General features: G+C 44.1%; 1 protein-coding gene across 4 annotated transcripts in view; it reads right to left on the bottom strand.

Moving 5' to 3' along the window:
* SASH1 (SAM and SH3 domain containing 1) overlaps window positions 1–14,637 on the bottom strand; it is a 335,608-nt gene that overhangs the window by 304,769 nt on the left and 16,202 nt on the right. Inside the window, exon 1 of one of the 4 annotated variants that reach the window (XM_045499956.1) lies at window positions 13,748–13,897. The exons of 2 other annotated variants lie outside the window; for them this stretch is intronic. In XM_045499956.1, the coding sequence (XP_045355912.1) occupies window positions 13,748–13,759 (12 nt within the window). In that variant the 5' untranslated portion in view covers window positions 13,760–13,897. Of the gene's footprint in view, window positions 1–13,747; window positions 13,898–14,637 lie in introns of those variants that run through there. One more of the 4 variants, XM_045499959.1, reaches the window with a different exon arrangement.

Genomic DNA, 14,637 nt, shown 5'->3' with positions numbered 1-14,637 from the left:
TTTTATTTATTTATTTATTTATTTATTTATTTATTTATTGTTTACTATTTCTTTAATTTAAATCCAAGTTAGTTAACATATAGTGAAATAATGATCTCAGGAACGGAATCTAGTGATTCATCGCTTACATACAACACCCAGTGCTCATCCCAACAAGTGTCCTCCTTAATGCCCCTGGCCCATTTAGCTCATCCCCCCACCCACAACCCCTCCAGCAATCCTCAGTTTGTTCTCTCCATTTAAGAGTCTCTTATGGTTTGCCTCCCTCCCTGATTTTATATTCTTTTTGCTTCCTTTCCTATGTGGGGGAAAATGTATTACCATGTATGTAGTCATAATTATAATGGTATGGGTTTTAACTTGATAAACCAGTTGTGAATCTTTCAAGAAGTCAGCTTTTGCATAGCAAAGGAAACCAATAAAATGAATATGGCAGCCTACTGAATAGATTTACAAATTACATATGTGATAAAGGGTTAATGTCCAAAATACATAGAGTTTATACAACTCAACACCAAAAAAAAAAAAAAAAAACAAAAAAAAAACCCCAAATAATCCAATGAAAAAGTGGGCAGAGGAACTGAAGAGATATTTTTCCAAACAAGATATACAGATAGCCAACGGACACATGAAAAGATGCTCGACATCACTAATCATCAGGGAGATGTAAATCAAACCTCACACCTGTAAGAGTGGCTAAAATAAAAACATAAGAGACAACAAGGGTTGGCAAGGATGTGAAGAAAAAGGGACCCTCGTGCACTCTTTGGTGGGAATGTAAATTGGTGCCGCCATTGTGGAAAATTGTACGGACGTTCTTCAAAAAACAGAAATACCACATTTACCCACAGGAAAAGAAAAAAAAGCACTAATTTGAAAAGATACATGTTTATCCCTCTGTTGATTGCAGCATTATTTACAATAGCCAAGATAGGGAAGCAACTTAGATGTCCATCAATAGATGAATGGGTAAAGAAGAAGTGGTGTATACACGCAAAGGAATATTACCCAGCCATAAAAAGGAATGAGATCTTGCCTTTTGCAACAACGTGGATGGACCTATAGGGTATTATGCTAAGTGACATAAGCCAGACAAAGACAAATACCGCATGATTTCACTTATACGTGGAATCTAAAACACAAATGAATAAGCACACAAAAAGCAGAAACGGACCCATAAACACAGAGAACAAACTGATGGCCCCCAGAGAGGAAAGGCAAAATGGGTGAAGAGGTGTAGAGGTGTGGGTGATGCAGGCTTCCAGTTATGGAACGAATAAGTCATGGGAATCAAAGGTACAGCAGAGGGAATATGGTCAATGGAATCGTAAGAGCATCGTCTGGTGACAGACGGGCGCTGCACTTGGGGTGAGCGTAGCACAATGGCTAAACTTATGAAATCACTATGTTGTGCACTTGAAACTAATGTAACACTGTAGGTCAACGATACTTAAAAAAAAAAAAAAAAAAGGCTTGTTTAGTGCCACTTGGTTCCAGATCTCAGCCTCACTGCCGTCCAAAGCGAGTTGAAGCGCACTGAGTTTAAATGCTTTTGGTGTCTCTTTCTGAGGATGCTGGCCCATTTTGCTTTCCAGTGCCCTTCCTTTCTAAGTAATGCAGGGAGACAAATCCCACGGGGTGGGCTCGGTGCTGGCACATTCTCCAATTAAAGAAGAGTTTGATTCACTTGCCTGATTCTTGGTTCTTGATTTGGGCATGAAGGAAAAATTGTGAAGTAGTTTCTGGGGAAATATCCGAACTGTTGATTTATCCACCAAATTCACTATTCCTAAGCTCCTTAAGGGTCCCAGAAGCCTGAGAATCCATTTAATATTGTGGCCCACGGATGCAGAGGAGGTAAAACAAAATCTAGGTGCCCCACACAAATAAGAGCCACTAAAGGTTGGGGGGTAAGGAAAAAAAAAAGCTCCACTGGAAAATACAACTTTATAAAGGAAAGGACTCATATTTTTCAGTTTGGTTTTGTGGGTGGTGAAGAAAGCTATAAAAAAAAAGAGGCTGAAAAAGTAGATAAAGAAAGAAAAACCAAAGGTAGGGAGGGTGAGTGAGAATGAGAGGAGAGGTGGGTTTAGAGCCAGAGGGCAGAGGGGATGGGGGCAGGGTAGCAGGGAGAAGGGGAGGGAAAGGCTGACTTGGAGAGAGGAACACTGCAAAGTGCTTTGATGCACTTGAACTTCTCCGGTCCCTTTCTTCTGTACACCACTGTTATCACTGCTCTTTGAAATTCTAATTAGCCAATTAATCACTGCTCACAGCCCCTTGCAGCTCACCAAAGGGAAAATGGTGTTCCAGGTTGTAGCCAAAGCAAAATCACCCCATGTCTATCTAGATGAACTCAAGTAAAACCAGTCCTGGGGGGTAAAATTTCCCTCCTCCTGCCTTCAGCAGGCTTGGTGAATTTTAGGGGACCCGGGTAATTTTCAACAACGAAACAATCCTGTAAAATTTTTGCCAAAAAATCAGAATTTTAACAGGGCCGAAAACCTTTAAACACAGAGAGCTTCTTCCTATTGACTGCATTTTCAGTGTGACTGTCTTCTATTTCAAACCTAGTCGCTTAGTCATATGCCCCTATACACAAGATATTTGTGTAAATGGGGGACATCAATTCAGCACTAAGCAAGCTCTGTTGAAGCTTTGTCATGTTAATGTAGCCGCAAATGAAAGTAAAATTTTATTTTTAGATTTAACCTCATAAATTGCCCCAAAGCAATTTTTTATTTCCAGCTGATGTATTTGAAGAAAATAGGCTCAGATTTATTGGGTCTGTTAATAAAAAAAAAAAAAAAAAAAAAAAAAGAAAAGAAAATTAAATGACCTCCTGTAGTTTTGCTGCTGTTTATTGATCTCTTTCGAATTTAGCTAGCAATTCAATCTGCAGTAAGGCGTGTTGAATGAAATGGATTGTGAATGTGAAAGTGGAATGAACATTTAGAAAGCATTTTCAAGTCCCAGAAAGTAGCTTTAATAAATGAGAATAAATTAAATTCACATCACTGGGGAAAAAAAAAAGATGGATTTTGTTTTAATGGTGAACTACACAGGAATCATTTATTGGATGTAGGATCTATTGGCCACTTTTAAGAAGCTAGCTCACCGAATGGATTGCTGTAGCTCTGATGAGCAAAGGATCCATCATAATCTATCTTTTAATGATACCTTCAGAGACTTTGAAAAATCACTTCTAACATCATTAGGGTAATTCAATCTTGCTTTCCTCATCCAACCATTGAAACTACCATGATCACGACTACTGCTAGTAGTAATGATAGTAATAAATAATTAATAATAATAAAAATAAGCACAAGTGACTTCACAATGAGAAGTAACTTCCTGGGGTGATTTCTCAGCATTAGATGATGTGAACTCCATATTGCCAAACCCACATGTATGTTTCCATACATTTCCTATTTCACCTTTGTTATGGTTGCCACTATCGACTGTCTCTTTCTTCTTGAAACTCCTTTGACTTTCCTAACACCACGCACCATTCTGTACTGTTTGTCTACAAGTTTCTGTCTTCTTCTAGGTCTTCCTCCTGGGATCCTTTGATTTAGCCAACTCTTTAATTTGCAGCTTTAATTTTTTTTTAATGTTTACTCATTTTTTGAGAGAGAGAGAGAGAGAGAGAGTTGGGAGGGGCAGAGGGAGAAGGAGACACAGAGTGGGCTCCAGGCTCTGAGCTGTCAGCACAAAGCCCGATATGAGGTTTGAACTCGCAAACTGCAAGATCATGACTTGAGCCAAAGTCAGATGCTCAACTGACTGAACCACCCAGGCGCCCCGTAACCTGCAGATTTAAAGTAAGCCTTAAATAACGAAGCTTCCCGGGGTTCTGCCCTCTTTCCTTTGCTTATCCTTTTCCTGGGCAACCACTTTTATTCTCTTGGTGTCAGCTAACCCTTATATGTGGATTTCTCTTTCTTTTTCACAGTTCACCACTCATTTCTTTCCTCAAACTCAGTATGATGATAACTGAACTCATTATCTTTCCCCCAAATATGCTTCTGCCTCTGTATTCCCCAAAGATATCACCATCTACTCAACTCTCATCAGGAATCCTCATCTGACTTACACTACACAGGAAATGACTTGAGTGACTGTTTTCTCAATTCTTCCACCAGTGGCCCATATCTAGGACCATTCCAGATGCTCAGGAGGGAAGTTAATTCACTACATACAACAGATGCCTCTGGATATTAGAGCTTGATTGTCTCTAGGAATCCAGGTTGAGAAAGGTTGTATCTAATGGAAACCCAGCAGCCACCAGAAACATCTCCACCTCCTTCATTCCCCCAAGCAGCTGTCCTCTTGACCCTATTTTTCACCCCCACTACACCTGGGGAGAGCCTCATGCGTAGATTTGCTGCCTAAAGCTCTACTTACTTTCCCCATGGGAATCCACTTCCTTTTTCTATACAGTTAGCTTTACCTCAGGTTAAATCACTACCTTCAGCTTTGCCTTCTCTAGTCCCTTCCCCGCCTGCCCCAAGTCATTTCTAAGATGCAGATCTGATCATACGCTTCTGCTCAAACACTTCAATGGCTCCTGCTGGATTTCAGATTAAAGTTTAAAGTCATTAGCATGACCGAATGCATCGTCACCCCTGTCCGTGCCCCCGCATTACCCACCATCCCACTTTCCCAAGGCTAAACTGCAGTCGAAACCATGCCCCAGGTAAAATTAGTTTCTTCCCGTGACTTCTATGGCACCCTGTATGTATCACGCTTTCTTTCAATCATTTATTCATTTAACAAAAATTTACAGAGTGCCAACTACATGCCAGACGGTGTTGTGTGCACCAGGGAGGCAGTTATGGGCAAAAGAGTCTTTGTTCTCATGGAATCCAATTCTAGACGGAGAAACAGACAGTAAGCATAAACAAATTAAGGCAAATAACATAGAATAATGGTATGGTAAGGGACTTGGAGGTGCTTCCATTAGGGAAGTTGGGGTAAGTCTCTCCAGGAAGGTAACATGAACAGATAAGCGATGCCAAAAAAAAAGAGGCTTTCTGAAGATCTAGAGGGAGAAGTTTCCGGTAGAGGGGACAGCAAATTGAAAGTTCCCTGAGACTGGAACAAGATGTTTGAGAGATGGAAAGAAGCGAGGAAGGCTTCAGAAGTCACTCGAGTAGAGGACGAAAGGGAAAGATGTAGGAGACGCCATTGGGGGCCAGATAGGGGTTTGGATTTTATTTTAATTGCAGCAGAAAGGCATTGGAGGGTTTTAATCAGGGAAGAAGGTTCTTAGGACAGCTGGTAGGATCATAAGCAGGTCAAGAGCAGTGGCATAGTCTAGATTCAAAGTCATGGAGCCTTGAATTGGGATTTTAGGAAGATTGCGGGAAGCACCATATTTGAAATACAGTTGGACGTAATGCCAATAGAAGGTGCCGATAAACTGTGCATGGTTTACCTCTGTGACTCTTTTGTAGTAAGTAAACTCTGTGGGGGAAAAGGGACTGTTACTCATACCTATATTTTTCGTCCCAAACGTAGTGCCTAGTGCCTAACAAGTCACTGAAACTGTTTTGTGAATGAAGGAAGCAATGGGAAAAATACATTTCAGCCAGGGTAGTCAGCAAAGACTTTACGGTAAATGTGAGAATTGACCTGTAACTTAAAAGACTGTAAATTTTTGACCAGTAGAAATTGAAGTAGAGGGAATGGGAGTCCCTAACATTTCTGAATCCTGGTACAGAAATACAAATGAAATCTACTACCTCATGTCTTAATATTTTAAAGTCATAAGTCAAACTAATAGACTGTTAAATAAAATGTGTTCTATCTATTCTACAGTTATAAATCAAGCTAACAAACTGTTAAATAAAACAGGCTCAATCCTTTTACCTTGACAAACATATTTTATAATCACCAGCTTCTACAATTTGGCAGTGGTATGGGAGAGCCAGCCCTTGGCCCCTGGCATGAGGCGTGCCCCCTCTCTTTATTCCCCAGGTTCCTCATATGCACACATGTAAACACTCTGGCCTGCAAGTCTAAACTCAGTCCACTTATCCCCAACCCTGGTCCCCATGCAGACAGGCCATGGAAACTGTCACTGGGCCATTGGAGCAGGGAATTCTGAGTCTCAGGTATCCCGACTATGGACTAGACAGCAGGATTTGGGTTTGGGGTGAGCACATCCCCTTGGTCCTGCCAGTTTTTCAGGAGGAAGGGTAAAGCCAGAGCAGGGTAAGGCCAGAGAAGGGTCCCCTAGAGCATGAAGCTGGAGGAGAGGCCATTGTCACTTGGATCTAAGGGCACTTCTGGTTGAAGGGGTAACTGTGGGAACCATGAGGCATATCGAGGGAATAGAGAACGACTAGTTTGTTTGGAGCAGATAATTCATACAGTGAGTGAAGATCAGATCCTAGATGGACAAGAGTCTGGGGATGAAGAACTTTGATCATACAGGCAATGGGGAATCAAACTCTTCAGCACAGGAAGAAATGATCAGATACTTGTGTGCAGGGCGGATGAGAATGTGGGAGAGACAGTGAGATCAGCAGGATGACTGGACTTTGAAGTTTGGGGCTGGAAGTAATAAGAACTGAAAGCAGAGGGGAAGGAGTTCATGTAATTTCTAAGAAGAAGAAGAAGAGACAACCAGTTAGATGTAGGGGCTGAAGGAAATGGAGGAACTGGGTCAAGGATGGTTTTGCAAGAGAAAATACGGCTGCTGTTTTGTTCCTCAGGCTGTGGACTGGATGTTAGTGTCCCCTCCAAATTCATATGCGGCAGTCCTAATGCGATGGTATTTGGAGATGGGACCTTTGGACAGTAATTAGATCATGAGGGTGGGGCCCCCCACAGTGGGATTGGTGTCCTTCTAAGAAGAGGAAAGAGCTAGCTATGGGAGGATATAAGGAGACGATAGTCTGTATGTCAGGATGTGCTACAGTCTTGATCTTGGACTTCCCAGCCTCCAGAACTGTGGGAAATAAACGCTTGCTGTTGAAGCCACCCATTCTATGGTATTTTTGTTATAGCAGCTCAAGCTAAGACTGTTAAGGAAGGCTGCTCTCCTTCTGAGAAGTCAAGGGAGGTGTTGTGGGTTTGCTTTGAACACCATTCCTGTAATCGAGGCCATCACTCCTATCAACCTGAGCACCCCCCGCTCCAAGGTCTTTTCAAGTGAGCCTCTCTCTCTAGCTCAGCACCCCCATCCACGGTCTGGCTGAGCCCAGAAGTGCAACATTAACAGTGAGCTCTAAGTTATGTTCACCTTGGGAGGGGAGGAGAATATTTTAGAGATTCTAAAAATGTAGGATACTTTTGCGAAAGGATAAAGAAGTCCATCCTGAGGCAGGCACCCAAGTCGTGGTCGGATCAGATTAGATGATGACCTTCAAGAACAGAAGAGCTGACAGGGTGAGGTGGCCTCCAAACTGCTTGGGTTTGAATCCTGACTCTGCCTCTTGCCAACTGTGTTGACCTAGAAAATCCAGACTGGAACTTCTTCCAAAGTCCTGCGAGCATGAGCCTCTTCTGTCCTGACAGGGGTGCTGGGAGAGGGGAGGAAGCTGTCCCTCCTCCCGCCACTTGGAGGGGTGGGGACAAAGGCCAGGGAGCTTGTTCAGTCAGATGCCGCTGGGGCACAGTGTCGTGATAGACTTAACAAATTAAAAGCATTTCCTGTGAGGGGCGCCTGGGTGGCTCAGTCGGTTAAGCGTCCGACTTCGGCTCAGGTCACGATCTCGCGGTCCGCGAGTTTGAGCCCCGTGTCAGGCTCTGGGCTGACAGCTCAGAGCCTGGAGCCTGCTTCCGATTCTGTGTCTCCCTCTATGTCTGCCCCTCCCCCGCTCATGCTGTGTCTCTCTCTGACTCAAAAATAAATAAACGTTAAAAAAAAAAAAAAGCGTTTCCCATGAAAGAAAACCAGGTCTACAGATTTGTACCATTGGACAGAACCATAACAGTTTTGTATTTTACCCATCGCAATAGAAAGCAACTTGTGGCAAAGACCCCAGTAATTTTACTTGGTAGGTTATTGTTTCCACTGGGCTCTTATCATAACCATGTGTCGGGATGTGCTAACTAGTTGGTTGTCACTAGTTCTTTTCTCCTGTCCTCTTTCCACTGTTGCTTGGCAGCTGGGTTTGTTTTCCATTTCAATCAGTGGCACACAATTTCAAGCAGATGTTCTACAAAGTGCTTGACTTTTAAGCAGAGTACGCACGCAGTGCCCTCTTAACGGTGCAGCTACACTCAACCCAGAATCTGGTTTGCAAATGAGGGCGCAAATGAAGCTAGTCAGCCTGGGGACCCGGCTTCCTGAGCTTCCAGTGCTTTGATGGGGGGGTCGCCTCCCCTAATGTTATTGCCTGGACCCGCCCTGAAAGCGGCTTAGTGTTTAGGACCCGCACACACCATTCCCTGGGGAACAGAGGCCAGGCACAGGGGCTGAAGCACACTCTGTATCAGGGTGACCTGTGTTTGAGCCCTGCCTCCTTTGCCTGCTGACTGTGTGAACGCGGGCAAAGCTCTCAGTCTCTGGTCTGTAAAATGGGGAGAAGCATGGAATAGCACCTCATGGGCAACCATAGGGTTAAAAGTGATAAGGTGGGGCGCCTGGGTGGCTCAGGTCATGATCTCACAGCTCGTGAGTTCCAGCTCCGTGTCACGTCGGGCTCTGTTCTGACAGCTCAGAGCCTGGAGCCAGCTTCCGATTCTGTCTCTGTCTCTCTCTGCCCCTCCCCCACTTGCACACACACACACACACACACACACACACACACACTCTCTCTCTCTCTCTCAAATATAAATACACATTAAAAAAAGTGATAAGGCCCATAAAGCATGTTAAGTTCAGTGACCTACACACAGCAAGCACTAGGTTCGTGCCCAAGTAGTGGTATCGTTCCTGGCCTGCATTTAAAAAATCTGAACAATATTCCTATGGGGCTGGTTGCTATTAATGTTATCACTGAGTTATAGATGAGGAAGCCGAGGCACAGAGAGACGAGGTAACTTGTCCAAGGTGGTCCAGCCAGTAAGTGGCAGAGCAGTCTGGCCCCAGAGTCTCTCTGTTTGGTGCTGTTTGGAGCCAAGTGGGTCTGGATGGTGCATAATAATCAGTGCACACTCTATTTTAGGCACCAGGGGTAAGCACTTTACAGCACAAGATTTCATTGAACAAACCAGCCTAATTGTCTCACCATGTTTTGGGGGATGTTAGTACTATTTTCTTTTTTTTTTTTTTAATGTTTCCTTATTTATTTTTGAGAAAGAGAGAGATAGAGAGCAAGCATGCACAATTGGGGGAGGGGCAGAGAGAGAGAGAGAGAGAGGAGAGAGAGACAGACAGAACCTGAAGCAGTTTCCAGGCTCTGAGCTGTCAGTGCAGACCCTGAGGCGGGGCATGAACCCACGAACTGTGAGATCATGACCTGAGCCGAAGTCGGACGCTCAACCGACTGAGCCACCTAGGCGCCCCATCACTATTTTCCTGGTAGAGATGAGGAATATCAGATCCAATGAGGTCAGAGAGGACATACGTTCCTGAGCGGGGCTGACTCAAGTGCTGGCGTCCCACCCTGTTTCCCTGTGCCCTGCTGGGCAGTGCCCCGGACCCTTCAAAGTGGACGGACCCGAGTGGTCACCTCACATAAAGGTCCCCAGGATGCCAACAGGCTTCCTGGGGATGCACGGGTTGAAGCCCACGTGTCCTGACTCCAGCCCATTGTTTTATGTTTTTTTTGTTCATGATATGACAATAACAATGTCCACTGCCACTGTAAGTAATTCAATACACTTCATGTTTCCCTTTCCTCTGGCCACAAGTCTTATAATAATAAAAATATTCTAAAATGAATAAATATTAAAAGCCTAATTTGCACAAACATGAGGCAGCCCAGAAGGCCAAGTAAACAAGAAATCTGGGCACCTTTCTTTAGAAAATAAAAGTAGTAGGAAAAAGAAACAAGCTAAAAAGGGGTAAAAGTAGACGTGGGAAAATAATGCTGCAAAATTCCTTCACGTTACCCATGTTCCGGAAAATTACTGTCCTGGCTGCTTATTAGAATATATTGCTGGTTATAGTTCTGCTAGGAAGAGGTGTTTTGGTTTTGTTTTTTACTTGTTTATTTATTTATTTTGAGAGAGAGAGCGAGCGAGCAGGAGAGATGCAGAGAGAGGGAGAGAGAGAGGATCCCAAGCAGACTCCACGCTATCAGCACAGAGCCCAATGCAGGACTTGAACCCGCAAACAGTGAGATGGTGACCTGAGCTGAAACCAAGAGTCAGATGCTTAACTGACTGAGCCGCCCAGGTGCCTCTGTGTTTGTTTTTGAAAGAATTAGGTATTTTCTGCTAGTTTGGCACCTTAAATCCCCAAATCTTAGTATTGTGGAAAAGTCCAGGCATGCTCTCCCTACAAGGTGATTCTAATGGATTTTACACTGGAACCTTATACCTGGGGATCCAATGAAATGACACCACAATTCGTCATCAGTAAATGTTAAATCATTAAAATGTTGCTTTCTATGACCTCCCATGCAGGGCTGCTTATTACGGAGAATCTCCTTCTCAAATGTTTTAACCTATTACAAGTTTCCTCATGACGAACCATGAAGAAAGGCGGGCTGCCAAAATCTCTGTAGATGTCCTAAAGACAGCCTCGCGCCCCTCCAGGGGGCACAAGACCATAAGAAACGCGCCGCATTAGCTATTGCCAAACCACCTTACGGAAGGCCTATTTACCATCATTTAAACTGACCGAGTCTTATAAATGTTTCCTCTTCTAGAACCTCTGCCTTGTTATGACACACATTTTGAAATTGTATTAATTTCCAAGAAACTGAGATCTGCACACTGCTGATTTCCAAATGGGGCTGTTTTCTTCCAGATATTTACTGGATTTCAGATGGAATAAGACAGGTGGTTTTAGGCTCAAAGCTATTCAGAGGCAGATAGAAAAAAATCCAGCAGGGCCAGCAGCCTTTGCCACTGAGAGCCTGTCCCAGTACTGGCAGGACTCCTCTGGGTCTTTGGTCCAATTCTGCAGAGACAGGTGATGGGTGATCCCCACGCTGGTCTCAGATGAACCTGGCATCCCTGGGCCCCCGGGGACCCAGGGGAGACAGAGACAGACCCGCCTGCCTCCCTAGGCTCTTTTGGTTTGGAACAAATCTGAGCCGTTCACCTGTGACAACCTCACAGGGCCACAGCTGAGCGGTGGACGAGGTGCCAGGGAGGAAGCAGGTGGAGAGGGTCCGGTCTTTCTCTTTGTCTTGCCTGTTCCGCTCAGTTCAGCAGAAACACACTGAGCTCCTGTTAACGTTTGCCAAAAAGCTGTTTGTCACGGAGGCTTGCAATCTCCCTCTCATGCAAAGCACTCTGGTAGTAGGAGCTTCACCTCCCCTCTTCTCCTCCACGTCCTCATTTTCTGGTATCGCAGAGCTAGGAGAAATACCAAATAAATACACACCTTGGTGCATCTGGAGACTCAGTTGTATTTAAGCCCAAATGACACCTGAGAGGGTCCTTGTGGGAGAACGGAGATGGGACACGATTGTTATCCTAAGAGAAGATGCTACTTTCTGCCGAGGGCTTTACTTGTATCACCTCAATTCATCCTTAAAACAACTCTATTGGGAAACTATTTTTCATTCCATTTTACAGAGAACGAGGCCTAGAGAAATGAAGTAACTTGTCAAGAGTCATTCGGTTGGTAAGTGATGGATTCAACACCCAAACCCAGGTTGGACGAACTTCAGAGTCCAAGAACTTGACCATTGTTTGCTACACTGTATTTATCATTTAATCCTGGATTAACACGTGGGAAACGAGGGGCATACGAGCATTTTACTCCTCTGAACAGGCCTTTTTTTGACTTCACATCAAAATGCATGCACCGCCAGTTTCTAGCTGCTACCAAACGCACACATCAGAAATACAGCTCAACGCAGTGTCATGAGCCATGGATACTCTCGTCAGACAAAAACCCACCCGGATACATTGCGCTCGGTGTGGAGTGACAGAACTGTCATAAAGGTAATCATGTAAAACACAAAATCTGCCATTATTATGTTTCTGAATTTCCGAGAAGGCGTTGTGTTGTGTACTGGCTAATGACGAGCACGCTTCTATTCATCAGCTCCAGTTTTATACCCTTGGGAGGAGGGTTATCATAACTATCAAACCAGAGATATAAAAGATTAGGAAACATTTAGTTTTAGGAAATAATGGCTTGGAACCCCAGTCAATCAAAAGCACAAGGGGGAAGATGAACAATACGGTTATGACGCCAGCTGGAGAATCTTTAGAGTTGGACCTTGACAATGGCTTGCAAGTTTTCATATTGCAGACGATAAAAAGGAGGCTGCCTAGGAGAACCACAGTCTCCAAGAAAATATAGACAGAAGATAATTACAAGACCCTGGAATTGAAAATGACTTCTAATGCAATCCCTGCTTTCAGGATTGACTATTTCAATGTTTATAAGAGCGGAAAGGTCAACAGAACTGTTAAGATTTAATAATACCTGTATGGGTAATTTTCTTGAGAAGCCAAAAGAATGCCCAGTCTTTCTTCCCAATACTCCAACACACACACACACACACACACACACACACACACACACCCTTTGGTCAGGGAATTCTGGGCTTCAATAGCAATTACGTCTTGACTGAATCACTGAATTATATTAATTGAAATGGTCTTCACGCTTTAAAGTTGAACTTTGCTATGAGTTTTGCTATGGACAATTTACCAATCCCCTAAAAGCCGAGAAAAGAAATTCTTGACCTGGATTTCACAAATAGGCTCCCCTGAAACTGAACAAATAATTTGTATGTGTAGTATCCTACAGAGAAGGTTCAGAGCTTTAATCAGATTCTCAAAGGAGTCTGAATCCCCTTCAAGGGTCAAGACCATCCTAGAGGCCTGTATGCGGCTGAGAGAAGTCAGAATTTTAAAAGGAGTCCTGTTTCACTCTAACTCAACACTTTCTAGAGCCTTGTGCTTACTGGAGGCTCTAGCCCAGCTGTTGCTTGTTATGAAAACCAAGACAGCTGTGGGAGGTGTTGGGGTCAGACGCAGGTTTTACCAGGAGAAGCTGGCAGTGTCCGAGTCCCCATTAGAATGATGCATGGCACAGGCTTGAGTATAGGGACAGTTTTGAGATGCTCGGGGGTCAGTCCTTAATCTGTCACTCTCTACTGGTTGGAGTTGGTCCCACGAATGGCTTCCTGTCCACTTTTTTCATCTACAAAGTAGAGGGAAATAAGACCTTGTCTCTCAACACTTTCGGGAGGATTAAATGAGATCCCATGGATGGAGGGGCATGATGCACAGTCACCTACCTGTAACCCTTGGGAACAGGTGTGTTTTGGAATTCAGCCTTTGGTTTTCTTAGAAATGTAATATATTTCTATCTTCGATATCACTTAATGCCACCAACATCACCCATGGCTAAATATATGGGTATTTCTACAGCAAAATGATGAATATTCACAGTAAGAGGGATGAATCAAGATTACAGTCTTACGTCAATCCAAGGCAGGCCCGCCGCCCCAAATTTTCAGTGGTCAGAGCACTTGGACTTCGCGATCAAGAATAAGCAGTTGTATACCTGTCTTCTCACAACTTGAATCTTACTTTCTCTAGTTTCCCAAGGTCCTAATTCTTATGCCTCTGGTGGCTTGTCCTCACATTTATACTCCTTTGACATCAGTGTTGGGCCCATGGCCGAACGAGCTACCCGGTGTATCTCTCTTACCTTCACACTCATTTGAACTGCGTCCTGAATAACACGGTGGCTCCCCTCTCCTACCAATGCTCTGGGTGAAGAAGATTTTTCTCTTCTCTTGGCTTTGTCTTAAACTCTCCCAATTTCCGAGGCAGTCTCTCTTGCCACAGCTCCAGTACTCCAAGGGCTGTCTGCTGCCTGTCTAATAAATTCTCGAGGAGCTATCAAAATGACTCCTAGTGACGTTGGTTTGTTCACTGGTCAGCAGAACACTCTTCCCCTGAAGACGAGAGGGGACATTCCTCAGTTTCATTCAGGTATGCCTGAGAGCTGCTTCCAGACTGCTTGAGAATGAATGACGTTGCAAATCTTCCTGAGGACAGCACTCCTAGATTCTCTTCCCCATTCCAGAGTGTCCTCAGAGAAGGAATGTGGGCTCCAGTACCAACATCACAACCCAGAGCAACACTTCCAGTGGCACCGTGCCAGTCAGCAGCAGGTGGCAGCTGTCGAAGGCCACCTGCATGATACTGTGTGGCCGCGGGGATCACACAGTTTAGCATTGGTGCGGTGCAAAGAGCATGATCAGACATATGAGAGTTTGATTTCTAATTCATTCACATGCTGTGGGAACTTGGGTCAGTTACTTAAACTCTCTGGGCTTCAAGCTGTAACATGGGGGATGATATTACCTACTGGACAAGGACTCTAACCTAAATAAATGTCCCAGTACATTTCCAGTCCCTTCCTTCATTGCCTCTCCACTAGTTTTCTCTTCCCAGCCCAGGAAACCCTTGAAGGGCAAGAATATGTCTTCTTTTTGTGTTTATTCCTAGCACAGGGTCTGGCCCACAGCAAGCATGTAACAAGCTATTGAATGAATGAATGAATGAATGAATGAATGAATGAATGAATTCAGC

Source organism: Leopardus geoffroyi, chromosome B2 (genome assembly GCF_018350155.1).
Source record: "Leopardus geoffroyi isolate Oge1 chromosome B2, O.geoffroyi_Oge1_pat1.0, whole genome shotgun sequence".
NCBI lineage: Eukaryota > Metazoa > Chordata > Mammalia > Carnivora > Felidae > Leopardus > Leopardus geoffroyi.
The sequence above is the reverse complement of the archived record's forward strand: the minus strand, read 5'-3'. Positions and strand labels throughout refer to the sequence as shown.